The sequence below is a fragment of the Lissotriton vulgaris genome, chromosome 2_1 (genome assembly GCF_964263255.1).
Source record: "Lissotriton vulgaris chromosome 2_1, aLisVul1.2, whole genome shotgun sequence".
In the NCBI taxonomy this organism is placed as follows: domain Eukaryota; kingdom Metazoa; phylum Chordata; class Amphibia; order Caudata; family Salamandridae; genus Lissotriton; species Lissotriton vulgaris.
Genome location: NC_141687.1, coordinates 2,029,619,601 through 2,029,647,378, shown reverse-complemented (window position 1 = coordinate 2,029,647,378; position 27,778 = coordinate 2,029,619,601). Strand labels below are relative to the sequence as shown.

Here is a 27,778-nt window from a genome sequence, read left to right as displayed (position 1 = left end):
AAAATCAGCGCTAGAGCCCTTTTTCCTGTCCCTGCAATATCAAACAATGTTATTACTTTATTCAATGGTCCACCGTACCCTGTTTCGGAATAAAACCATGTTGATTTCGTGAGACCAGAGGTGTAATGACTTTAGCCAATCGATTGGCCAAGGTTTTAGAGTAAATTTTAATATGGCTATTCAATGAAGAAATTGGGCGATTTGATCCTACTAAATCTGGAGAGTTACCCTTCTTACAAAATACTGCGATCGTAGCGTCTCACCAAGATTTAGGAGGGTATCCTAGCTGTGCCAACTGTAATACTTTCAACATTTCATCTTTAACTATATTAAAAAACAACCATTAAACTTCCACCGGAATCCTGTCTGGCCCTACCGCTTTCCCTAGCGCCAAGCTTTTTACTGCGGCTTCTAATTTGATCATAGAGATCGGGGAATCCAATTGCTCCACAAGACTGGAATCTAGTTGTTTCAAGCCCTCTTCAAAGATCACTCTCTGATCCCCCTCTGATCTCCCCTGCTGAGTATACAAATCAGAGTAAAACTGTTGAAAAATTGAAAGAATCTGATGAGGATCAGAGTGCAACAATCGAATATTTCGAGCAGATTCCTTCATTCGCAGTCGTACAGCCAGCCGTTTTCCAATAGTTTACCCAAATTCATGACTTTGCCGCTTGAAAATCAGATATTTTCTGGCATTCTCAGCGCTCCAAAACCCAAGGACATTAGCTCGATCCTTAGCAACCCTATTCTCTAGGTCAGAAATATCATTCCTACCTAAGGCAATCCCCCTAGTTAGAGAGCCTTTTGCCTCTGTCAGTGCCTCATAATGCCTTGCCAACTCCGCTTTGAGTTTCTTTTGCTGCCATAAACTAAAACTAAGACATTTGTTTCTATCTTCCGAGCACTCAATATTATTAAAGAAAAAAGTCTTTATAAAGTTTATGTGTCCTTTTATTTTCCAATCTTCATCCAAATCAACTTCCAAATTCCAAATTCCAATTTTCATCAACGATTGTATGCAGCCTGCATACAATCGTTGATGAAAATTGGAATTTGGAATTTGTAAAGACTTTATAAAGACTTTTTTCTTTAATAATATTGAGTGCTCGGAAGATAGAAACAATTGTTTGGACCCAGGTTTGCCTTGGAGGCTGTGGTAACCAGTCTCCCACCTCTTCCTGAGCACCATTGAGATATTGCATTGAGAGTTACATTTACCTTAACGTTTGCTGTGCGCTCTTGTTGACCGTTACCGTTTTTGCTAATAAAACTAAGACATTCCTCCCCGAAAACAAGCCTTAAACGTATCCCAAACTTTACTAACAGGCGCTGTCCCATTATTATTTCCAAAAAAGCCCTTGATCCAGTTACCCATATAATCCTTAAATGTGTAATTTACACATAGTTTCCGATCAAATGTAAAGTTATTGGGTTTAGGTCTCCTCCTGGATATGGTCAATTCAAGAACAATTGGATCATGATCCGAGGAGATCCTTGGATATACATGAATTGACGCACCCACCAATAGAGAGACAGATGCAAAAATTTAGTCTAATCGTACCAATTTCTTGTGTGGGTGCGAATAAAACGTAAAGCCGCTATCATGTTCCCTCATTTTGCCCCACACATCCACCAGTCCTTGATCACTAACTAAATTATAAAGTGCTTTAAAAACTTTGGGCTTTCGTCCAGTGTATTTATCAGGGCCATCCTGTAAGGCTTGATTATTCAAATGTATATTTATATCACCGCAGATAAGCACTGGTTGCAGCCATGTAGCTAATTCAGCATTTAATTCAACTAAGATCCCTGCATCATCAACATTAGATCCATAGATGGTACAGAACGTAATCTTGTGACCTTCAAAGCCACACTCCACTATAACCCACCGCCCATTTTTATCCGTTAATTTGCTATCAGCAGTTACAAAATTTCATCTAGCAAGAATAGCTACACCTCGAATCATGCTAGTTTGGCCAGATGCGGCAATTAGAGAAAATCCCAATTCACTCAGAATACCCCTCTTAGCCCATGGAATATGGGTTTCCTGTATACATACTAAGTCTGGCCGAATGTGTCGTAGTTCTGCAGCCACCTTTTGTCGTTTTAACACATTATTAAGACCAGACACATTCAGCGAGCAGATTTTTTTTTTTTTTTTTTAAATTTTTGAAAACCTTTATTAGGAATCAGAACACACAGCTATTTAGCCTAACATCCCGGAGGCAAGGCAGCAAAAGCAAAGGAGGGCATTAGTGTTCAACAGTAGGAACATAATCAGCAAAGGTTAATTTTTATTATAGAGAAACAACAACTGGCGCCCGTGGGCGCGAAAGTGGCAGTACGTAAAACATGACGCTGTGTGTCGGGGATGGGTAGGGAATAGGGCAGGAATACGATCAAGAAAGGAAAAATTCAGGACGGGACGGAGGGAGGTGGGGGAGGGCATCAGGAGAAAAAAGCACTTCGAAGTTCAGTTGGCGTCACAGGTCAGGGAAACGCAGCATCCTGTTGGTCAATTGGTTCAGGTGGTTGGCAAATATCCCCCCTATATTCATTCCATGCTCCCCAGATTTTCGTCCAGTTCCGCGGCCTCCCCCTGGCTACATAGACCGTCTTTTCCCGAACCATACACCAGTCCATGTTGGCCTTCCACTGCACCAGTAGAGGGGCCGCAGTCGCACCCCACCGCTGGGCTATGTCCCTCTTCGCCACCATGTTCCCAAGGGTGACCCACCTAGTCTGTGCAACATTATGGTCGGACGGTTCCCAAACATTTAGGAGGCATCGACGGGCCTCCGCATGGGAAGCCACGCCAGTAACTTCCGCCATCACGCGGTGGATCCTCCTCCAATAGGAGGCGATCACCGGGCAATCCCAGAGGATATGTAGGAAGGTGGCAGGAGCCCCACACCCCCTGCGGCAAAGACCATCAGAGGAGAAACCCATGCGCATCAATCGGGGCCCAGTCACGTACACCCGGTGGAGGATCTTAAACTGCACAAGGCGGAGACGGGAAGAGATGGCAACCTCCTTAGGAGAGGAAACCGCACTCTGCCAATCCTCGTCGTCCAGCTCAAGGCCATCCGCCACCCACTGCTCTCTCAGGCCAAGGAGGAGGTCTGTGCGTGCATTTATCAGTTTCTTGTACGAGAGGGAAATCGCACTGTCTGGCACATGCCCATCCAGGATCCTATCCTCCAGCGGGGAACTTTCAGGAATGGCGCCATCCGGCGGGGAGGCCGAAATCAGCGCATGTCTCAACTGTGCATAGCGGAAGAACTCCGTCGCGCCCAGCTGGTACTCAGCCTGTAACTGGAGAAGGTCTTAATCAAGCCCCTAGAAATCATATCCTCAACCCTGCTGATGCCAATGAGGTCCCACTTGTCAAAGCCTTTGGTGTGCCACAGTCTACCCAGGATGTCGGAGTCAAAGAGGGGAGTGAACCTCGTGAGTCTGCCCTGCCATCCCTGCGCCTTGGTAACTGCTTTCCAGATACGAACCGCCGTGCGAGTGGGGCCCGTCAGTTTGCGGTCAAGGGACTTGGAATACAGGGCACGGTAGTAATTACCGCCTCCCATCAGCCATCTGTCCATGGCGTATCCAGGGTTATCCACTGGGCCGTAAAATCCATGGTTCAGGGCAGCGAGCTGTGACGACCAATAGTACCGGCGCACGTCGGGGAGAGCTATGCCCCCATCATACCAGGGGAGCGTGAGTTTGTGGAGGGCCACACGAGGGCGACCCTCCCAGAGGAGATTACGGAGAAGGCCGTCAATGTCGCGAAAATAGCGGGCAGGGACAGGGTCTTGCGAATTCTGTAGTGCATAGAGGAACCTGGGAAGAGCCATCATCTTAAAAAGGGCAGCGCGGCCTAGGAGGGAGAGTGGCAGGTGGCGCCAGCTATCGACGTCACGCCGCAGCCGCTGAAGTGGAGGGAGCAGATTGTTATCATACCGGAGCTTGGCATTACCGGATATGTATATACCCAGATATTTGAAGCCGCGCGAAGCGATCTGGATACCGCAGCCCCCCGGGAGGCGCGGGGTATCCCCTTTAAGGACATAGAGGGACGACTTGGCCCAGTTAATAACCAGGCCGGAGTATCGCCCAAATAGTCTGATGACATCACAGGCCACAATAAGGGAACTACCCGGCGAAGACATGTACAGCAGTATGTCATCAGCGTAGAGGGAGACCCTGTCCTCAAATCCGGGGGCCCATTCGATACCTCTCAAATCGGGATGGGACCGCAACTGCGCCGCAAGGGGTTCGAGAGCCAGGGCAAACAACAGGGGGGACAAGGGGCAACCCTGTCTGGTGCCACGGCGCAAGGGGAAGGGTGCCGACAGGCGACCATTGACCGTCACATTGGCCATCGGGTCCGCATAGAGGAGTTTCACCCAGCCAATGAAGATCGGACCGAACCCGAGTTTAGCCAGAACCGCCCATAAGTAAGGCCATTCTAGTGAATCAAAGGCCATGGTAGCATCCAGGGACGCCAACACCGCTGGGTCCTTAAGAGTGTGGGCCCGGGCCATAACCCCATGGAGGCGGCGCAGGTTCAGGGCAGTGTTGCGGTGTGGGATGAATCCCGATTGATCGGGGTGGACAAGGTCACTAATCACTCCAACCAACCGATTAGCCAGGAGTTTGGCAAGGATCTTAGGTTCCACGTTAAGGAGGGAGATGGGACGGTAAGAGCGACAGACGTCCCGTGGTTTGCCCTCCTTGTGGATGACCACGATGGTAGCCAGTCGCTGGTCCAGGGGAAGGGAGCCTCTCTCAAAGGATTCAAGGAACATCTTGCGGAGATGCGGGGAAACCGCATCCGATCGGATTTTGTACAGTTCCACTGGTATACCATTAGGCCCAGAGGCCTTGCCTGAATTAAGGGAGCGAATCGCAAGGTCGATCTCGTCCGCTGTAATGTCCCTATCCAGGTCCTCCCTCTCTTCCTCGGAGAGACTGGGCAGGTCTATGTCAGCGAGGAAGGTCGTAGTATCCGCCTCCGAGAACTCCGAGGCAGACTCATAGATACCACGGAAGTAGTCCGCGAAAGAGTCAACAATGGCGCTGGGGTCCGTGAGGAGCGTACCGTCGTTTCCGAGGAGCTCCGGTACCACTCGGCTGGCCATCTCCCTCCTGTCGAGCCAAGCCAACAGTTTCCCGGCCTTATCGCCCACATCATAGATGCGGCCTTGCTGTTCTCTGGCGAGAACAAGAGCGGCATTAGTGGCCAAGTCATGGTATTCCGCTTGTTTCAGCGAAAGATTATGGAGGGCCAGGGGGTCCGGATCGGAGCGCAGCTGGGCCTCGAGGTGTAGCACCTCCTGCTCAATGGCCAGCATAGCCGAGTCCCTATCCCGGCGGGTGGCCGCGATGAGTGCCTGGGCCTCACCACGGAGCACCGTCTTAAAAGCTTCCCACAGTGTAACGGCCGACTCCACCGAGCCCACATTTTCGGTAAAATATAGGTCAATAGATTTGGCCAAAAGGGTGCGGGTCTTAAAATCTCGAAAGTACCAGGGATTGATCGCTGCCGGGCGGTCCGACAGAGTCACGCCAAAGTCGAAAGAGACCCATAACGGGGAATGATCGGAGATGCCTCGGGCAAGGAAGCGGGCCTCCGACACAGCTAGGGCATCCGAGGCCAGCGTAAGGACATAGTCAAGTCGCGAGAGACTTCCATGCGCACCCGACAGAAAGGAAAATTGACGAAGCGTGGGGTGCAAAAGCCGCCACGTGTCCACCAGCCCAGTAGAGTCGAGGAAGGACGGCAACCACATCTGTGGTCCACTCAGGTCGCGAGGCGGTTGGCGGTCGAGGAGGCCAGAGCAAACCGCATTAAAGTCACCCCCCACAATCAAACGACCAGCCGGCATAGACAAAATGGCAACACCAAGGTCCTGGAAAGTACTAGATTGAAGCCCTGGGGGGACGTACACAGACAACAGCGTGAGGGAACGCCCTTCCCATCTCCCGGATACGGCTGCGTACCTCCCCCTATCGTCTATCAAGGTGGTCCCTATCTCTAAGGGAAGGGATGCGCGCACAAGAATCCCCGCCCCCCTGGAGCCGGAAGAGAACCCCGAATGAGCCACCATTTTATAACCTTTGCGATTCAGGGCTTTACAGGCATTGCCCACCAAGTGCGTTTCTTGAAGAAGTACAACATCCGGCATATGCCGCTTAACCAGTTGAATAACCACCCCTCTCTTGATACGATCACCCAACCCGTTAACATTCCAACTGAGAATTTTCAACACCCTACCCCTCATCCCTCCACCACCCACCCCACCCATCACCCAAAGACACTTGCATCAGGAAAAGTCCAGGATCGCCATTGTCCGTGTGCCACAAAAAAGAGAAAGAGAGAAACACAACACAAACCAAAACTGTACCCAACCAACCCCCCACCCTGCACCCCTGCGTTAGACTAGAAAGCCCCCCCAACTTGCAGTGTGCCTGTCGCCCCATTAACTACTCTACCGAAGACCCAGAGGAGGAAGGAATCCCCGTGGAATCGTCCCGCCACCCACCGTTAAAAGAAAGGAGAGAATAATCACACCAAAACAGTAGTCCGACGGTCCTTCGAGGCAGGGGTAGCCCCGGCTCCCAGTTCATTCCTGCCGCTCCGCTCCGCTCCGCCTGAGGCTCCTCCAATATCTTCCTCACGCTCCTCCCGTTCTGGTGTGACAGTGTCCAGCCACTCGCTCACGTTGTCCGGGTAATCAAAGAAGTAGGCACGGCCCTTGAATTCCACGCGGAGCTTCGCAGGGAATTGCATAGAGTATTTGAGACCCATGTCCCTGAGGCGTCTCTTGACTCCCGCGTAGCTCAGTCTCTGGCGTTGCACCAGCCTGGTGAAATCCGGGTAAAAGTGAACCTCCGCGTTCTGATATTGTAGTGGCCCGTGCGATCTGGACGCCTGGAGGATCGCATCTCGATCTCTGAAGTTAAGAAGGCGCGCCACAATGGGTCGCGGCGTCGCCCCTGTTTTAGGTGGACCACCGGGCACACGGTGGGCACGTTCCACCGAAAAGAAGTTGCTCAGCCCTGAGGGCGCCAGATGTGTCTTAACCAGTTCTTCCACAAAAAGATCCGCTGCGCCATCCTCAGACCCTTCCGGGACCCCCACTATGCGGACGTTCTGCCGCCTGGCTCGCCCCTCAAAATCCTCCAGCCTTTTAGAGAACTGATCAGCGGTCGCTCTCAGGTTCCGGACCTCCGTTTGTAGCTCAGAGACATCCGAGGTCAGACTAGTGGTCTTAATGTCCAGCGCTCTCACACGGTCATTCGTCTTGCCCAAGTCGGTCCTGATTAGAGCAATATCAATGGCCATGGAATCCACCTTGTGGGACAGAACCTCGTGCTGGTGTTGTGCGTCGGCACGGAGGCTGGTGATGGCGCCCATAATGTCCACCAGGGTAGGATCCGAGCCGTCCGGCGGGGCAGTCATTGGGGTTCCCTTGGAGACAGCACCCGACGCAGGTGGCGATTTGAGATTGACATATCGCTCCATACGGTTGTTCTGCGTCTGCGGTTTGCCCCGACTACCTTTATTTGATGCCCTCTCCGGATCGCCCCTGCCCGCCATGTTGGGTCCTCAAGAACAAAGGACCGGTGGTCGCAAGTCAGGGTCCACAGCCAGGAGTCAATCAGATCAGAAAGACAATCAGGTCGACCAGGGCAGGGCTAGAGCACCGCGTCTTCACCAGGGAGGTGGCAAGCAAGGCCCCTGCAGCACGACCGAGCGAAGTGGCGAAGTGACGAAGTCCGGATGGACAATGGCACCGTTACGGAGCGGAGTTCAGCTCGACGTAACTTCGCTCAGGAGCCACCGATTCGGGATCCGATTGCAGCCCCCGCCTCAGCAGGCCGCCAGCCTTACAGTGCCACCAACGTGGACCAGGATTCTAGGCAGGATAATTGCGGTGGATCGGACGGTCCACGGAGCTCCGAGCTTACGCGGCCATCTTGGTCGCCCGCGAAGCTCCTCCCCCAGCGAGCAGATTTTAATTCGATCGTTTAACATTCCAATTTATTTAGATACTTAACCCAATAAAACCTTCCAAACCAAGATCTAAGCTGCCAATTAACACTAGCAAAGCTATCTTTCCCTTGTATCCTAGAACTAAACCTTATTCTTGTTGCTGTGAATTTTTTTCCCTTTTTTACACCACCTTAGTGCTACCCAACCCCCAACTCCCTAGCCCTTCCTCCCCTCGTGCCCACCATCCACCCACCTTTAACCCCCTCTGACCCCTCCCCCTCATTAATGAGGCTTTAGGACTGATAGTCCTGTAGATGCAAGCTTTACCGCAACCCCTTGCCTTCCCCTGCCGAGTCCTTAACTAACAAACTCACAAAAATTGAGTTAAGAAGCAAAAAGAAGTAATTAGGAGCAGTAGACTAAACTTGTACCAAAAAGCAAAATACCTAACCTTATCATTAAAGTTTATAAACTTAAGCAGACATATTCCCCAATTCACCATATTCCGCCTCTATGGATACCTAAACTATATAGACCGTACAAATTCTGTTGCTGAGGCAATGCTGGTGAAAAAGCGGGTTTGGTCCTTAAAGACTATCTTCAGTTTAGCTGGAAACATTAAGAAAACTGAGGCCCCCTTGGATTGTAGCTCCGGGATTAATTGGCAAAATTGCCAACGTAGCTCTACTAACTGTTGACACAAATCAGGACGTACAAAAAAATCCACATCCCCAGCCTTTCCCTTCTTATCAGGCCTAGCAAGCTTAAACACCTCCTCCTGTGCCAGGAAACTGTTAAATGATACTAGCAATGCCCTAGGTTTAGTTTTCTGACCTGGCCTCAGCTGAATCTTAAAAGGAAATCTGTGTGCGCGTTCGATTTCACGATCCCAGTCCCATTGGGTTTAACCAGGAAAAGCTTTTTTAAACAAACCCACAACAAACCCCCTTGGATCTTGCCCCTCTTTCCCCTCAGGGACCTTAAGAATCCTCAAATTATTGCGCTGTGCGCGATTCTCAATGTCAGCTAGTTTCCAAATCATGTCCTCTTTCGTAGCCAAACTCCGTTCCGTAGTTGCTTTCTGTTGTGCAAATTCGTCTTCCAATGTAGATACCCTTGCCTCTACTTCATTAAATTGGTATACAAAGTCTCCATGCGATTTGACCAAGCGTCTAACAGAGTTCTGCAGTTTCCGACATGAATTCTGGACCCTTTGACTCTCTTCCCTTGTTTAATCTCTATGTTGCATAATGGACCGATAGATTAATGCTAAGGAAACCGCTTCTCCTTCGATCCCATTCAAACCCACTTGAGCCTCTTGGCTCAGAGGTTTCACAATAATATCTTTTTTTGCTCACAAATCCAGCTTCCTAACCGTCTTGAGCTGGCCTTCCTCCGACTCCTCGAGTTCATCCAATACTGAGCTGCCGAAGTCACTGCCATCCATCATAGAAAGCTGGGCTGAATACTGTATAGTCAGGTCCTCGCATGAAGACCCAGAGTGCTCAGAAAGAGAGTAGAAATCTCCAGAATCCACTTCCAAATTTACTGCGTCATGCCCAGTTTCCTCCATAATCAAATCAGTACTTGAAGCCGCCGTAGTCGTTATATTAGGCGGAGGCACATCCGTGGTGCACTCTGATACAGTAGCTGACCCCTTTTGCATACAAGAGTCTCTACCAGAATCCATAGTAGCACCAGGTTCGCCAAGTTCCCCCACCACATTAACCACTGCTTCGTCCGTTGGTGCAACCTCCCCTTCTTTAATTTTCCTTTTTTCCCTTTCTTTCTGCCTTTCTTCAGTACTCGCGAAAGCGCAGGTATTTTATTTCCACTTTCAGCAGCAGTAGCTTTTCCCATCTCCTGACCGCTGACCCCCTGATTTTGTGCCACCTCTGCCAGTTTTTGAATTTTTGTTACTGCCGTGTTAGCCTCCGTGCCTTGCACCGCCTTCCCCCTCACCTGGCCGGCCGCTCCAGCATTTTCAGTGGATTCAGCCGCAGTTTCATCGTGTCCACGCAGCTTGCTCCGAGAACCCTTTGGCGGCATCCTGATAGCCAACACGCCGCTGGGCTCCTCCTCGCTTCAAGAGTTTCCTTCAACAAATTCAAATTGCGCCGTGAGGGTCCAACGGCAGCTGCCTCCAATGACCGGAGCGTGGTCCAACAAGTCCACTACTCAAAAGTAGCTTCACTCCGCTCCGAAATCCAAAGACGCTTCAAAGCCGCCACAGCTATCTATAGTGAATACAATGTATCCCGCTTCCTGCTTGCATCTGCCTGCGGCAAGCGCTAACGTCCACCGCTCCTTTTACTCCGTCCTAGGGCTCGGAAGCTCGGAATACCAGGGTCCAGCAAGAGAGGTATGCTCAGGCGTCCACCGCGGCCTCCATCTTGCCTCAGGACCACCACGTATCCTACCTGAACCACAATTACTGTGAAAACCTGGTGTCACACTTAACCCTCTCAATCCAGTGCTAGCAACTGTGAGGAAAAGGAATGGAATGAAAAAGAAATGAAATAAATAAAGAACTAAAAATAAGAATGATAATGTTGAAATGGAAAAGTGGTAATGATACATATATGCTTGCAATGGTCGGCACCAGTTCGCTTTATGATCCACGTGTGATAACTGGTATGACCAGTCACAAACATGTCAATAAAGTTGTAAATCACAATGCAAAAAACTGTTTTTAAAAAATAGCCCATATCTACTTTTTTGTTGAATCCCTTGGGATCTTGTTTATTTAATCTCTTAATCCAATAAATCTCTCCCTGAAGCAAAGGTCTCGTAAGATCTTTGCCTGGGGATGTTATTACTCTCTCAATCACCCGAAACTTCATTTGGGCAATAGAGTGTCGGGCTTCTGCCCAGTGTATGGTTAGACTACTGGTTTTGTAATTTGTAACAAAAGGGACCCCCTGATACTGCTAGATAGTTCCTAGGTCAGGGCACAAATATTATATAAATAACTTTATCCTAGGCAACTAATAAGTCCTGAGAAAATAGCAGATACTATGAAACATCAATTGTTGTAGCCGAAGAATAAATCACCTAATGTAGTGCACATAGAATTATCAACAATAAGAAAAAGTGTTATTCATGATTAATTTATTAAAGGTACAAAAAATGCTTAATCAAATCATTGACATAGTTAAAAAATCATACAATTAATATATCATGGAGTTTACAAATGACAATATTACAAATGACAATAGTTTCAATTTATACATATATTTTGAAAAACAATTATAAAAACCAGACAAGTGGAGTAATTGATTTGTCCCTACGCGCGTTTCGGCGTATTCACGCCTTCTTCTGGAGAACCACTTGGTATTTCTAAAAAGGAATAAAATATATTTACATCTGTATACGGGACATGTGGTTACAATTTATGTGCACTACATTTACAAACTCAAGGCTACATTTGTTGATAATATGAGGCTCTGATATACATTTGTCAGATTGCTGGCTGCGAAATATTGAGATACAGAATATGTACTATGTATAAACATTTAATGTGTCGACTACATATTTCCTAACAATAGGTATATCTTCAAAAGGAAGGATAGTTAGCTAGTCTCTATAAAGTCCTAACATGTACAAATCAGAGTCGGAAGGACACACAGTGGGGTATGACTCTAGACCTTAACTTTCATATCAGTGTTCATTAAGTTCTTACCTAGAATGATTAGGCTTGCAGCTTGTTCAGAGTCTGAGTTCTATCTCTGTATAAGGATGCTTTAAAAAATATAGTACCCTTTAATAGAAGATAAACAAGGAAAGACAGATATAGATATGGTTCTCAGGATGAATGTGCTATACTTCTTTCCAGGCGGATGCATGTTTTTGGTGGTTACCTTTAGACTGGCAATCCGGGCCTTTCATTTATTCCCCTTTATTGATCGGGCTGTAATTCAAGATGTATCGAACTGCGAGGTTTCGTCTTTTGGTAATAGTTTCAAAAAGCACACACTGCAGGGAATAATATGCTATTGTTAGACTTATTGACTAATCTGTCTTGGATCTTTTATACTAGCTAATAATCTGGTAGTTATTACCTTAGTTAACACTGACCGCTGGTTGGTTGATAATCTACCACATATTACTTTACGTCAGTAGGGAACCGTGATTGAAAAATAATGAGTAGCACTTGGCGTCGCTTTGGGTTGAACCTAAGAAGGTAAGGTATAATAAGGCTAGAGTCATGAAATTATTCAAACCTAAATTGGGGATACTTTTGATCCATATTAAAAACAGGGAATGGCGGATCACAGGTAATACCTTGCAATATGGCGGTTCTAGAGTCCCAATGTAACTTGATAGGGGCATAGATGGCCTCCTAATCCTTATCTTGATATCTAAACAGGACAGATAAAACCAGAGGACCGTTTTATTAAGTTGAAAATATAATGCAAACAGCAATAATGCAAACGTAATGCAGGCTATTGATATACACTTTGATTTGTGGTTTGCAATAACAGGGAAGCATAACTCTATGACTATCTTTTCTGTAGATATTAACCTTTTATTATTCGCTATTCAGGTTCATATGTACCCGAGGTTTAACAAAAGTCGGGTTGATCATCGGGTCTTGTACTATGGTGGTCCGTTAGGACACAGCTTCATTAGAAGCATGCTAATCATATATCACGTCACCCGATGTTTTACACAGGTTGGGCTGGTGTACGAGTCTTGTACAGTGTTGGCCCGTTAAGATACAGCCTCATTGGACAATTACCGCTTTATAGATTAAACAGCTATCATTACTTCAACATTGCTCGTATATTTTGCCCCTTCGTTATTAGACGGTCTAATCACTTACTTGGTAGCGTTAGCGCGCGTGTCCTCAGATGGGGGTCTGCTGCGGTGTTCTGTTTGATCTAATGCTCACCATTTTTATGTTTGTGAAAAAGGGCGCGAGTTTTGGGTTGATTAATCACCACGCCTCTCTATTCTAACTATTGGTTTTGTTCATTGTTTTAATAGTGATTTTGTGCTTAGAAATACTTAATTTGACCTTTCTTTCCGTTTTTCCAACTTAAAGTAGTCCACAGGGACACTTAATGCCGTACACCTGATTTTTGGAATTACAGTCTGAATTGTGTTTCAACAAAATGGTTTCTCCTGTTGATGGATGTTGAAGCGTAATGCCAGTTATTACATTGTGATACTGTACACAATTGTAACATTGCGTGGTACCGTGAAATTCCATACTTTCTTCCTGTGGCTTAAACATCAACAATTCTTTACATTTTTTAGACTTGCTGTAAGTGTGCAGTGGTTTGTCTTTGAAAATGCAATTAAAATCTATTTAATTCTGAAGTATTTCCCATCGGTTGGTGATTTTCTTGATTTTCTTCGAGCTTGTAGAGTATTTGGACACAAATAAGTGCAGTTGCAAATTTTCTTTGGTTGATTCTTCAGCAGCGTGAGGCGATCTTTCTTGTGCATGCATTCAATAGCATCATCCAAAATGTTCTCTACTACAGTAGCATCCTTAAAGTAGGAAGAATGCAGCCACTCCTTGCCCATTGATCTAAAAAATCACCAAGGAGCGTGGGCAGCTATTTTAGATTGACTAGGTCTCTACTCATCCACAGCTCACATATGAAAATTACATCTCACTGTCTTTTGTTTTAAGCTCATCAACGAAGCATATAGTTGACACTCAATGTCGTAATCAGATGCTTGGAGCCAACAATCAAAAGCTCAGTTTCAGCAGATTTTAGGGCAAGCTGATAATTTTGCGTTCATATTGAGATAGTAGGCACCACATTAGGAAGGGTATCTGCATCACTTTCTGCCTCGCTGGTCAAAGAGATCACTAACTGGTTTTTATTAGCCTAAAAGTGAAACAGTTAAAGTGAAAGAGATCAAATGAGACCTTCGTATAGACATTAAATAGCACAATAGATAGCAGAGATCCTGCATACTCCGCACACAGATTCCACCACTGAAGACAAAACGACACATACAACCACTTCGAAGATCCTTTTGGTAAGAAAAGAAAGAGCTGAAGAACAGGCACTTCCACCATACTGCAAATAATGAATCCATATGCTAGACTTTATGGTATTAAATGCAGTCAGGAGATCAAACAACGCCAAAAACATAGCCTTTGCTTTAGCTGCAATTTCCAACAACTTCTCTCAAATGTGCAACAAAGTAATCTTTTTTTTGGCCCGAGCGAAATTGAGTCAGAGCAGAAGAACAGACATAATAAACATACTGCAAACAGTTCATTAGTATGCCATAATCTATGATATTGAAGTTAGCCAAAATACCATTTAAGACCAAAAGCACAACCTTCCTTTGGTCTATTATTTCTAGTGGTGGGCGAAGAATTCTGCTCCGCCGGCAGAGTTTGCAGAGTTTGCAGAGTTTTGCCCTCTCAGCGCTCGGTTCCAAGTTCCAAAAAACTCCACGAAGTGATGCAGAGCTTTTTCTCTCGAGCACACGTGGGGAAACAAATCACACCTTAGACCTCCTCCTGGTGACATTTCTCATAGCGGGTGTGGGCGGCAGGTCGCGACGGCTCGTGTTGAGAAATCCGTTATTAGTAGAATGTCTACTTGAGCGCTAGAAAGTAGCAGCGCCCTCTGGCACAAAGGGTAGTGCCGTTCTGCGCTAAAAATCAGTGCGAGCAGCGTGTCTTAACAGGCTCTGCCACTGGCGGAGCTTTGCTGAGTGCGGCTGAGTTTTTCTGGGACTTCGTGGAGTAAAACTCTGGAAACTCCGCCATAGTCTTCAATGCCTTGGGCAGAGGGAAATCTCAAATGTATATCACTCCTAAAGTAGTTGCCCCCAGATACCTAGATATCTGTTTTTTCCCGATTTATATGTCTGATGTTAGCCAAGATTATTTGTTTTCACAAAAGTGATATGCATAAAATATTTAAGTATAAGGGATTTCAGCCATCCCTCTTCATCTGTTGGTGTATTATTGAGTCATTTTTTGATATTTCTTCTGCCCATTACAGCACAAGGCAGTGGGACAAACCACTTCAGCCATTGGCTAGCGTTACCTCGCTGAGTGGCACCATTCTGCATTTAAAAGGATACAGCCATACACACAGTAGTTCAGTTCAGTGCCAGAGACATGTTTGGCAATATATGCTTTTTTTTCACAACCAAGTTTATTGAGCAAAAGAATGACAAGCATGAGGCACCTTCCCACACCAAGGTCACCACATCAAGATCAATGTATTGATTACATACATAAGAAATACTAAGCAAGTATCAATGAAGCTCAGCTGTAAAATCCCAACTACCCATCCCAACCCCAACTACACCCCCACCCGTACCCACTATCCCCCCCCCCCTTTCCACACATGTACAGAGGCAATATAAAGATGGTTCACATAAGAGAAGCAGGTATGAGGCAACCTGGGATGTGCCTTTAGGGCCAGAGACAGCGCTGCGATCAAATGTCCTCCTCCGGTTCCGCCGGGGGTTCCAAGGATAGGCCACGGTAGTCAGCCCACCGCTTCCAGATCTTGAAGTGCTTGCGTGGGCAGCCCCGTGCCTCAAAAATCGGTTTCTCAAGACCCATAAAATAGTCCAGTCCCGCCTTCCATGCCGACAGGGGGGGGGCCCTCACAGATTTCCAGGCCCGAGCCAAGTCGCGCTTAGCCACCACCAGGCCCAGAAGCAATAGATGGCGTTTATAGATGTTGCCCCCAACCCCTTCCATGACGTGCAGCAGGCCCAGCCGGTGGGTACGGGGAAGATCCCAGCCCAGGACCTCAGCCAGGCAATTCCAGACACCCCTCCAGAAGCCAGCCAGGCGACCACATGATCATACTGTGTGCAACAAGGTGCCAGGCACTTCCCCACATCGCAGGCACTCCGATGACTCAATCAAACCAGCCCTCCACAGTCGTTCACGCGTGTAATAGGCACGATGCAGGTACTTGAATTGTATGAGACGGAGCCGAACCGCGATAGCGGTGCCACGTGGGGACTCCAGGGCCTCTCTCCAGTCGTCCTCGTCCAGGGTGTCCACGTCCGCCTCCCAGGCCTCCCGGAGGGAGCTGAGAGTAGACGAGCAGTGAATAACCAGAGTCTGGTAGATCCTGGAAACCTTCTTGTCTCCCAAGTCGCCCATAAAGACTTTCGCCTCAATCGGGCTAAACTCCGGAAGGGAGTCGAGGCCGGCAATGCTTGGGGCAAGGGCATGTCGCAGCTGTAAGTAACGGAAGAACTGGGACTGAGGCATTTGGAATTCCACTCGGAGGTCTGCAAAGGACTTGAGGGTGGCGCCGGACACGACGTGGCCCAGTTGAGTAATCCCAATAGTCTCCCAACCCTCGAACCCAGCCAGAGTCGCCAGCTCTGGAAGCAAACCGTTGTGCCACAGCGGCGTTTCCGCCGTCAACTTGCCCCACCATCCCATGCGGCGCAAGGACTGCCGCCACACTGCAAAGACCACCCTTGTCACCGATGGCAACCCACGGCGTATACGCGCCGAGTATAGAACGGTGTGGAGCGTATGGTCACCCATAAGATGCCTTTCCAGGGCATATGCCGGATCACTCCTATCCCCGTACCACCAATCGTTAAGAACAAGTAGATGTGATGCTTGGTAGTAGGAGAGGAGATCGGACGTGGCCAAGCCACCACAGTAGGTGGATAGAAAACATGTCTTTAGGGCCACCCTGGCCGCTCCGCCCTCCCACAGGAAGCGGCCCAGCACAGAGTTCACCTGGCGAAACCACTCCATGCCGATAGGGTGCGGGAAATGTTGGAGTTGGTACAGTAGTCTCGGCAGCGCCACCATCTTAAAGATGGCCGACCTCCCAAAGATCGTGAGCGGCATCCTGGACCACGTTTTAACATCCGTCTGGACCCGTTCCCACACCGGCAGGACACTACGCGTCCAGGCCACGGTCCGCGAAGTCGAAAGGAAAACACCCAAGTATTTCAGGCCGTCCGTCGCCACCCGTAAATCCGCAGCCCAATCGTCGGCAACCACTCCGCCATGCAAAACCCATAGGGTCGACTTAGACAGGTTAAGGGTAAGCCCGGAGACTTCGCCAAACCCCCGCATGATCTCTAGAATTCGAGGGCCAGAGCGCCGCAGATCCGTAAGGAACAGGAGGACATCGTCCGCGTAGAGTGCGATTCTATCTGTAAGAGTATCGTTCCAGACAAAGCCACGCAGCTGGGCATCTAGCCGCACCCGCGCCGCGAGGGGCTCCATGGCCAGGGAAAATAGGTATGGGGACAACGGGCAACCCTGGCGCGTACCGCGGCCGATAGGGAAGCGTCCTGAGACCGCGCCTGCCACCCGGACCGACGCCGTAACATTGGTATACAGGAGGCGGACATAGGACAAAAAGACCGGCCCGAGGTTTAGGCGGGCCAATAAGGTGAAGAGATAAGCCCAGCTCACTGAGTCAAAGGCCCGGTCTAATATATGCTTTTTCAACCCAAAATGTATTTGATTTTTAGAAATTTCTTTGTTGTTTTTAATTGGAAAGGGCCCAGCAGCTTCCCCAACGATAAAGGTTTCCAAAAACTATGACAAAAAACATTGACAAAACCAAAAGGTAGAAAACCAACACCAAATCTATTGCCATTGCCAACACTTGTTAAGTATTGTAGTTAGAAAAGGAGTAACAGCAGTGGGTTAATAGGTTGCCGGATCCATGGGTGTCAATGAGGACTTCTTCATCAAAGGGGACACTCAAACAAGCGTTAAAGAAACTGGCACCTTAACATTCTTTGAGTGATTTGTAAATAATACTATTAATAATTGGAAAAGAGCTGGAATCCATACATAAAAAAATGAGTCTCCCGTAAATTGAGAGAAATTCAGGATGTTGATAATATTCAAGATTTGATAGGTCGATAATTCCCTCATTCTCCACCTATGAAACCTTTTGGAAGAAGAAGGAGCGGTTGGGGGGTGGGGATTAACAGTCTTAGCTACTTCATCAGGTTCAAAGACTGATATCCCAGGTACGTGCTCAGTCCTACTTTTGTCTTCCAGTGTGCAACACCAGCATTATGATATCCTTTCTTTTCCAATCTTCTTCTGCTTATGTTGCATAGACCCATCTACTATGGGATAACATTCCAAACAGTATTAATTTGTCCATTAAGCAGATGTCAGTTTACAAGTGTGCATGGCATCCGACTCTCCATTGCATCAAGATGTGTTAAACAATATATAGGAAGGGTGGTAAAATACAAAGGTTCCCAAAAAAGCTATACCATGAGCTGGCTTGGGCTAATAGCTACTGCTTGCAACTGGAGCCATATTGCTTGGCTTGGCACAAGTGATCTGCCAAACATTTCTGCGATAGTGCCAGCTAAAGATCGGTTAATCAGTCTCAGGTATCCCCACTAATCAATTTAGTTACCTTTCCATTTATCACGGTTATACCTTTTTTTTTTAATTGTTTGTTTTAACGTTGTTGCACACATGTGATCAACTTCTTTTCACTCTCTGTAACAGGACCAGGTTGCGCAAACTTGCGAGATTTAAATGTATCGATAAATTCACAAAAAAGTATGATTGTCACTTTTCATTTTACATGATGTGGTTTTATACTATTGATTTTTGGTACTGTTAACATTTTGTAAATATGTTTAACCTATTCACAAAACTGCTAAACTTGAACCTTCTTCGTCTGTCTGGGGTTGATTATAACTTCTGTTTCGTAGCAATGAAGTCTTCCGAAATGGCTTGGTGAAATACTGATACCAAATGCTGTCTTTTAGCAACAGAGTGGCTATTCTTAAGTAACTATATATAAAAGCAGCAAATGAAGGCTATGACAATTCAGAATAATCAAAAATGAATACACAGGTGTAAACTAGGAAGATTCGGATTGCTTGTGTAGAACTGCATGTTGTGCAAGATGAATCAATATTTATAGCTTTCTTTTGTTTTGTGGCCCAGTTTCCAGTGAGGCATCCCCAGATGAAGGAGTGTTGGAAGATTTGACTGCGATTGATAAGAAAGCAGTGGAGCAATTAACTGAAGGACTGATCTCTCATTATTTACCTGATCTTCAGCGATCAAAATCAGCCTTGCAAGAACTCACGTATGTATTCCTAAAATATTGTTTTTTCTGAAGTACATTGGAAGAATCCGAATGAGATTAGTTTCGATTTTCTGAGAGATGTACATGAGTTCCTTTTTACCCAGTAAATTAGTGGTAAGCATCGACCACAGTTAAGATCTCTGTGACTTCTCAAATGAGCACCCCAGATTAAAAATATGGATAAAATAAGGTCAGTGAATGTAGGGTAGGAGTTTAAATCCTGGCGTCTGAGGTGGTAATATAATCAAATATGTGAACTTTTATTTAAAATAAATATACATTTGACTAATCAAACATGATTTGTCAAGTTAACAGATGACTATATACAGACCCAGTTGGGGCCATGCCATTGACATTTAAATTTTTTAGGTCTGCTGTGTAGAAAATAATTGCTGTAGGTGGGGAGCATGATGGCCGGAAGCTAACGGCCGTAGGAGGAGTCCCTTGCAATGTGTGGTGCGCGCGCATTCTCCTGATGCTTTCTGCACGGCGGTGTCGGCGGATCGGCATCCCCTTGCTTAATTGAAGCTTCCCCCTTCTCCCCTTGCTCCCCTCCCCTTGCTCCTCTCCCCTTGATTCCTCGATTCCTGGCAAAACGCTTCTTTTTTTTCACGGAAGTAGCGCGGCAGATGGCAGACGGCAGACGCTGGGGCCGAACGGCGAGAGGCAATCCCCCGATGGTGTGTTCAAACGCGCCCTTTCCCGCGTCCTTACCCACGGAGCTGCTGGGCTGTAGACTGCTGGAAGCCGCGAGGAGGTGGAAGCGGCTCAGCCCCAGTGCGTGGAGCAGGGTGGTGCGAGTTTCAGCGGCTCCCTTTACAGCAGTGGGCAGTGCAACAACAACATCTATCGTAGCAGCTTCTTCTTTCCCTCACAGTGCGAATATCCTGAATGCATATAGCGGCAAGGTAGGAGTGGGGGAAGTGAGCGAGAGCGGGGGGTGGAAGGACACAAATTATGAGCTGCCATATGAGCCTCTAGGGGAGTTCTTGGTGATTGGTTGTAGTAGTAGCCTGTGTAACTCCGGTGGAGACTGCAATAGCCTGGTGTGTATGGAGAACAGGGAGGAGGTTGGGGAGGCTGAGGAGGTGGAGTGGGCTCAACCTACAAGTAGTTTGATAAAAACTAAGATCAACGCTAAGACTGACATTTCACTTAAAGCGAAGGTGGGGCGCTATACACTCCGGAACAGAGCCTTGGTTAGTTCCCCTGCCCAGCTCGAGTTAATAAGGGGAGCACCACAGGTGGTGGAAGTGAAAGCAGGTATTAGCCAAACAAGGCAGAATGGAGACATACAAGAGAACTCTCGAGACCCACTAGACTCTTCTGGGGGGGGGGAGAAAGCGGAAGAACAAAAGGCAGAGAAAGATTGGTCTTACAACCAATTTAAAAATCACTCCATCACTAAAATCTTATTATAAAATCTGCGGTACCACTTCTACCTCCTCCGCTTCGACATCCGCCTTATCTAAGCAGGATATGGCTACAAAGGAGGTTTTGGACTTGACTACCTCTCTGCCCTCTACCATAGGCTCCGGTGCAGCAATGGCCCTGACTTCCCCTGCCATTCCACATTCGAAAGAGGCCTCAGTCCAGAGTGTTTCACATAACCCTATCAACACTACCATTGGAACTACCATTGAAACTACTTGTACTACTGGTACTATTGGTACTGTATTAGAGCCCCCGTTGAGGGTCCCTCTGTTTAATCCACAGGAGGAGTCGTAGAAGTTCACCCATCAATTGAGCTCTCAAATAGTTTTTCGGCCCTCGAAATGAGAGATTTTGATATGGAAAATCTGCCTGGTGCGCTTTGTAAATCTGGGATCCCTATAGAGAAGGGGGCTAGGCCAAAGGAGATTACAATTCAACGCCCTGGAGTATGCCCTGAGCCTCTGAAGGTCTTTGATCACTCGAGGGACCTTGAGGCCCACGACATATTTGAAGACCTTCCCGAGGCATCTTCTTTATCCCCAACCCACAACTTATATCTCTACCCCAGGATCACTGGCTGATATTTTGCTGAGAATACGTGATGACATCGGAAAGAGATTTGATGACATAGGTAGGAGATTCTCTACATCGGAAGCCAATCAGGAGGCGATTCGACCCTCTTGTGACCTTTTGTCACAAAAAGTAGAAGCAGTTTCAAAGAGAACGGATGTCCTTGAAGCCGAGGTGCCAAAAATCAAGGAAAGTATGAAATCCTCCTTCATTACGGTTAAGAAGTTGACTCCGCAAAATCAAGAACTATATGAAGAAATAGAGAGATTGGAGTATCACTCTAGAAAAAATAACCTAAAGTTATTGAATGTTTCAGAGGATATTGAGGGGAGCGATATAAAGATTTTTGTGGTATCCCTCCTGAGGACATTAATTTCCCCTGCCGAGGAAGAGTTGGATCTAAAAATTGATATACAAAGAGTCCATCGCGATCCCTACAGAAGAACTCCTGGGAGAGAATGCCCGAGGAAAATACTAGTACATTTTCTAACGTACTCCCTTAAAGAGAAAATCCTGTCCCTTGCATTAAAGTCCGGCCAACTGAAAAGCAATCTGACTCCCACCCCATTTACGTTTTCTATTCGGTCGGATGTATCCCATCGGACCGCTACACGACAGTGGGAACTGGGCAAAAGGATGGCCATATTGAATCAGCTGGGGGCCAAAACCCAACTTAGATTCCCTGCCTCTCTTCGCATTATGTGGGATAACCACGTGTACAACATGCGTCACCTGGAAGAGGTGGACTCCCTTATAGATAAGATCAAAAAGGGTGGAGGGAAAGGAGCCGGGGCAGGAGGAGGAGCAGGAGGAGACCAGGATAGCGGGGGGGTGAGGTAGTCAGTAAAGAGTGAATTATAAGTTATCAAGATGCTGTATTTGAGTTAAAAAGAAAACCTTTGATACAGATTAAATGAGGGCAAAAATGGAATTTAAATTGACGCCGACAGTACTTTGTATATATTGTTAAGTATCACTTTCTTTAAATAGCCACACATTGAGGGGGGCTCCACCAAAGGGTGTATGCCCGAGAAAAAAGGGAGGGTTCCCCAGGGGGGTAGAGGGTTAGAAGGGTCACTTGGGGTTGGGGTTGGGGAGGTTGTGGCACGGGTGGGGTTGCAGTGGGAAAAAAAAAATTGTCCTCAAACCCAATTATGCTAGTGATAAGTATGTTAGCTTGGAGTATTGATGTAAGTAGGGAAGTGGACTACTACAGACAAAATGGCTGAAGAAAGGTTAAAGTTTCTATCGTGGAATGTTAATAGCCTGCGGTGCAGTAGAAGACAGCGCCTGATCATGAAATATCTTGAGCAGTCAACCGCCCAGATATTCCTTATTCAGGAAACCCACCTAAGCTACGTAGAAACCAAAGAAGTCTTCGGTAGATATAAATGGATAGAGCATACCATCTGCTCCCAAAATATGACACATAACAAGGGGGTGGCAGTACTAATAAGGAAGGCAGCCATAAATACTATCAAAATTGTATCAACTGACGCCTCGGGTAGGTGGATCTTGGTGCAGGTACATCTGGGGCGGAATGAGATTGCCATGGTATCCTATTATGCTCCAAATATAGATGACCCTGGTTGTCTTCTTAAAGTTCAGGCCATACTAACAGAAGTTACAACCTCAATCATAATAGGGGGCGATTTCAATGTTCTTCTAGACCCCGTTAGGGATAGGTCTAATCATAGTAAATATGTAGTTGCACCACGCACTCGGAGAACAATGATTAATAGGATCCACGATCTTGGCCTGGTGGACGTGTGGGAAGCCAAGAGGGGAACAGGATTAAGTTTCACCTACTTTAGTAAAAAACACGGCCATTCCTCTAGATTAGATTACATTTTAACGGACGCAGTAGGAGTAGAAAATATAGAGGATATTCTTGTTCAGCCGTCTATTCTTTCGGATCATGCACCCATAACATTTACATATGTAGGTAGTAAAGCTAAATCTCCCACCCGATGGACGTTAAACAGAGGTATATTGGTAGACCCAGAGTTAATCACTAACATTAAGGAATCAACAACCAATTTTTTTTTAGATAATGTAGGGTCTACAACCCCTGATGTGGTATGGGAGGCTTTTAAGGCCTATATTCGAGGGGAATTTCATAGCTTCATTTCTTTTAAAAACAAGAAGAATAGGCTAGAATTCCATAAAATATAATTAGAGATATCCAGATTAGAGAACGTAAGGCTCCACTGTCAACCTGAGATCCACCCTTCTACCCTAAAAGACCTAGAACGAGTCCGCTCAGATTACAGAGCTAAATTGGAGGAAAATGTGAAAGCCAAATGGAATGTTCACAGAATGGAGCATTATGAATATGGAGAGAGAGCAAGCGCCACATTAGACTAGAAGCTAAAAGCAGACAGGGTTAAAAACAACATTAATAAATTAATAATAGATGAAGTAGGCACAACATTATGCAAGCATGAAGATATGCAGCAATGCCTGGTCAACCTGTTTTCAGAGTTATATAAAGAGGAGGTAGTTCCTGACATTGATCGCATTCAAACATGGCTTCATAATAAAGATCTGCCGAGATTGACCAATGACAGTCAAGAACTACTTGAAAGACCTATAACAGAGGAAGAGATTAAACAGCATATTGCCAAGATCAAAAACAACAAGGCAGCGGGGACGGATGCACTTCCAGGGGAAGTCTATAAAACTCTTGATGATGCTATCACATCTAGACTCCTAGAGCTATTTAATTATATCTACATAGAGGGGGGGGGGGGGTACCCCCGTTTTGGAAGGAAGCAACAATTGTTCTTATACTAAAACCCGGTAAGAGCCCACTGAAGGCAGACTCCTATAGGCCAATCTCCCTGCTAAACGCAGATTATAAGATCTTTACTAGTGTTTTGGCAGGGAGATTGGTGCAGGTGATACCACAGGTGATAGGGGATGAGCAGAAGTGGATTACTCCGGGTAGGTTTATACAGGAACAGACATTACAACTGATTGGCTGTATAGATCTAGCAGTAGCAAGGGCAGAACCGCTTGCAGTGGCAGCGTATGACGCCGCTAAAGCGTTCGACCGCGTTAGCTGGATTTTCCTCTGGGAAACCCTCAGGGTTATGGGATTTGGTCCTCTGCTCATGCGATCATTAGTAAAATGCTATGATGGCGCATCTGCTACTATTCTCCTAAACGGAAAATTAACTCCTAGGTACGAAATAAGGAGAGGCACCCGACAGGGGTGCCCTATTTCACCCTTACTATTTAACATCTACATAGGACCATTGGCGCAAATGCTCAGGTTAGCTCCCCAAATAACACCTTTTCGGATTCAAGACCTAAATATCAAACTCGCTCTTTACGCGGACGACCTGCTAGTCTATACTAGTAACCCTATTGAGGTCTTCCCAAAGGTCGAGCACTCCTTAAGTGAGTTTGGAAGATTCTCTGGTTACTTAGTGAACACTCTTAAGACCGAGATAATGTGCTGGGGGGTTGAAGGCTGGGAAAGTCGAGGGAGACCTGGATTTAAATACTTGGGGATTCGTATAGAGCAAGATTTGTTGAACATCCCCTTGACTAACTTAAATAGAGTAATAAAGGAAATTGACCATCTTTTCCTTAGATGGAGAAACATCCAACTTACAATATATGGCCGAATAAATATAGTTAAGATGGTAATCTTACCCAAGCTAACATATCTCTTTAGCGCCATTCCCCTTGAATTCCCCTCTAAGCTTATTGGGAAAATTCAGAGCAAGATAGGTAGTTTTATATGGGCCAATAAGAACTCAAGATTATCCTGGAAGAAGCTGAAGAGGAGACTACTTAAGGGGGGGGCTAGCATTACCTGACATCTTTTGTTATTGTCTTTCTTTTCAGTTTAAAAACATTTGCAGTTTTTTGTCCCGCCCTAGCGATAACAACTGGGGGAGGATCTTGAATGTAATGGCAACACATGAGGGGGCGGTGATGGTTTTCTGTACAAATTTGGAGCTATAAGGTTCTTCAAGAAAGTCCGTCTAAAGGTGATTCGGGCGGCACTTAACTCATGGCAGAATTTGAAAACCAGGCGGGGTATAAAATATTACTCAGATTTCGCCCCAATCTGGGGCTCTCCAGGACTTCCTGACTGCCTGAAGGATAGCTTGGCGGTGCCAATTGAACTCGCAGGCATAGGTACATGGGATTTTACTCTGGGAGGTCTTGAAAGTAAGGATTGGAGACTCTTTTTCACGATTTAAATTTTTACAACTACGCTCATGGTACATTGCAGAAAAGAACAACATTGGCGGAAATTGGGAAATAGAGTTTAAATTCCAAAACCCCATCCCCCTCAAAAAGGAAGTCGGGATATGGTACAGGAGCCTGCTAGATAGAGAAGACATTGAACTCCCCCCACCTCATCTGGTTTGGAGAACATCAATTTTAGAAAATGGAGCTGCAGAGTTTTATCTTCCATCTATCACAAACCTTTTATAAGTTCGCAAAATCAGCCTCTTTGAAGAAAAACCATTTTTTTTTACTATTAACAGGATTTATTATACCCCTTATAAAGTTGCTAAGTTTGTCAGTGATCCAACCCCTAGGTCCCCTAAATGTGGCATGCTCAAGGCAGACTATCTGCATATGTTTTATGAATGTTCCCAATTAAATGGGTATTGGCAGAATGTAGAGCTGGCACTAACGGGTATATTAGGTTACAAAGTTAAGTTAGACCCTGCATTGGTCATTTTTGGTTTAAATTCTTCACTGGAAAACTGCATATCTAAAGCACAGATTGGCCTTTTTTTAAATTTGATTCTATTGGCCCATAGGGAATTATGTATACTACGGAAAGATCCAGCTGCTCCTCTTTATGAGAAGTGGCTTCGGGCCGCATTTGCAATGGCACGGCTTGACCGTACAGAAGGCAACGTTTGGGAGCCCTTGGTGTGCTGGGGGAAGGCACTAAGGTTGGTTTAAGATCGTCCAAGGATTACACCAAGCCTCGTACAAAGAAGCAGGCCTGGCGGCCCGTAGTGTATGCAGGAACATGGACCCAGGGTGCCTAGGATAAATGGGGTCTAATGTTACGATTGCAGACGCTTACGGTGGTATGAGGACAATCAAAAATAAAAAATAAAAAAATAATAATAATAATTGCTGTATGGTTTAAAAAGGGAACGCTGGGAAGTTTGTCACTTAGCACTTTTATTTGCCTCTTTCTGTTTGCACTTAGTATATGAGAAACAACAACCAGTGTTTACTTATTGCACATTAATCCGTGGTCACTGAAATGTGGTACCTCCCATAGAAGCCGTACCCACCATGATTGCTACCTCATCTCTGTTCCATTGGAGCCCTAACTTTCTCCCAGTTCATAGTTCTTTTTAGCAAATTATAAATATGCTAACCTGTTTGGTGTATAATTTGATGTATCTAGTCGAACACCGTTTCTTTCTTTCTGTGATCATAACTGCTTTTTTTAATAGAATCTGCAGACTCCACTTTTCACCTTTACCATGACTAATCTCCTCTGTTGATTGTATTGTCCTCCTTCGTTCCCAAGACCTTCCAATCCAGTAGCACTCCTAATTCTTGCTCTTGCTTATTGAATCTTTCTTCATGTGTAAAGGTATCTCCAGTTTGCTTTCTCCCATGCCCCAACGACCATTAATCACCTTTCCCTCAATTCTAACCTCAATTTCGGGGTCAGCAATCTGTTTTCCTCCTACAACTCCTTCTCCTTCACATCTCACCCCAAAACTAACTCTTTGCATTCCTCCTGTCTGTCATCCTCATTGTCCGTGTACTCCTCACAGAGTATGCAACGAACAATACCGTGCTTTCCTCCCCTATAAATTCTGAAACAAATGTCCAATCTCTCCCCACTGTTTGCATTGTTGACTCTAGGGAACCTCCTCTGAAACAAATTATTTTTTGTGATTGGTGCAAAAATATGTTTGGCCTAACTGACCCTCTGGATCTCCTATCTTCTGACTAATTTGAAACTCGGCTCCTAAAACTGTAGTCTTCTTAAAAGATTCATGTACCAGATTTGCCTCTTAGCGTGATCCAACAATACTTTTAGCTATGTCTATAGCTGTATCTAAGGAAGGACTTTTACAAGTTAATAACCGCTCCTGTATCTTCTTTGAAGTACACCTCCCCACCAGTTGATCTCTAATTAGCTCAGACGTCAAATTCTCAAATTAGCATTTTGTGCCTACATTTTCAATGCTTTGACATAAGTATCAATGCTTTCATTGGGTGTTTGCACTTTTGTGAAAAACATATGTACTACTATATTTTTTGTTTAAAAAAAGTACTTGTCCAATTGAGCCACTGCTGTATCAAACTCGTCAAGAGCCCAATATTGAAGTAGGTTCACACTCCAGTCTCAGTTTGAGTAGTTTATTCGGCATGTAAAGAAATGTCCATGCAGCAGGGGCACAGGGTTAACTGACATACATGGAACGTAGCATCTCATGACATCGCTGCATCCCATGACCTAAAAGCAATCTATTTGATACATCACCACACCCCTCCAGTCAGGTGCTTGGTACTGGGGATGCTGGTCATTTATCCAGTTCCTAGAAACATTGCCGTCACTTTTCAACAGCAAGCAAACTGCTTTGTTAATCTTTTGTTTTTAAATCTTCAGCTCATTTTCTCAGCCCAATTGTCTATTTTAAGGATAACAGTAATTTACACGGGCAATTAAAGTAGCCTTTAGTGTGAAGTCAACATCTCCCCATGC

The 27,778-nt window shown here is 46.1% G+C and overlaps 1 protein-coding gene across 2 annotated transcripts in view; it reads left to right on the top strand.

The window, feature by feature from the left end:
• The window catches only part of BLOC1S6 (biogenesis of lysosomal organelles complex 1 subunit 6), a 308,964-nt gene that overhangs the window by 198,834 nt on the left and 82,352 nt on the right, over nt 1-27,778 (top strand). For both annotated transcript variants that reach the window (XM_086958261.1, XM_086958262.1), the window contains one exon: nt 18,912-19,056. In XM_086958261.1, the coding sequence (XP_086814387.1) occupies nt 18,912-19,056 (145 nt within the window). The remainder of the gene's footprint in view (nt 1-18,911; nt 19,057-27,778) is intronic.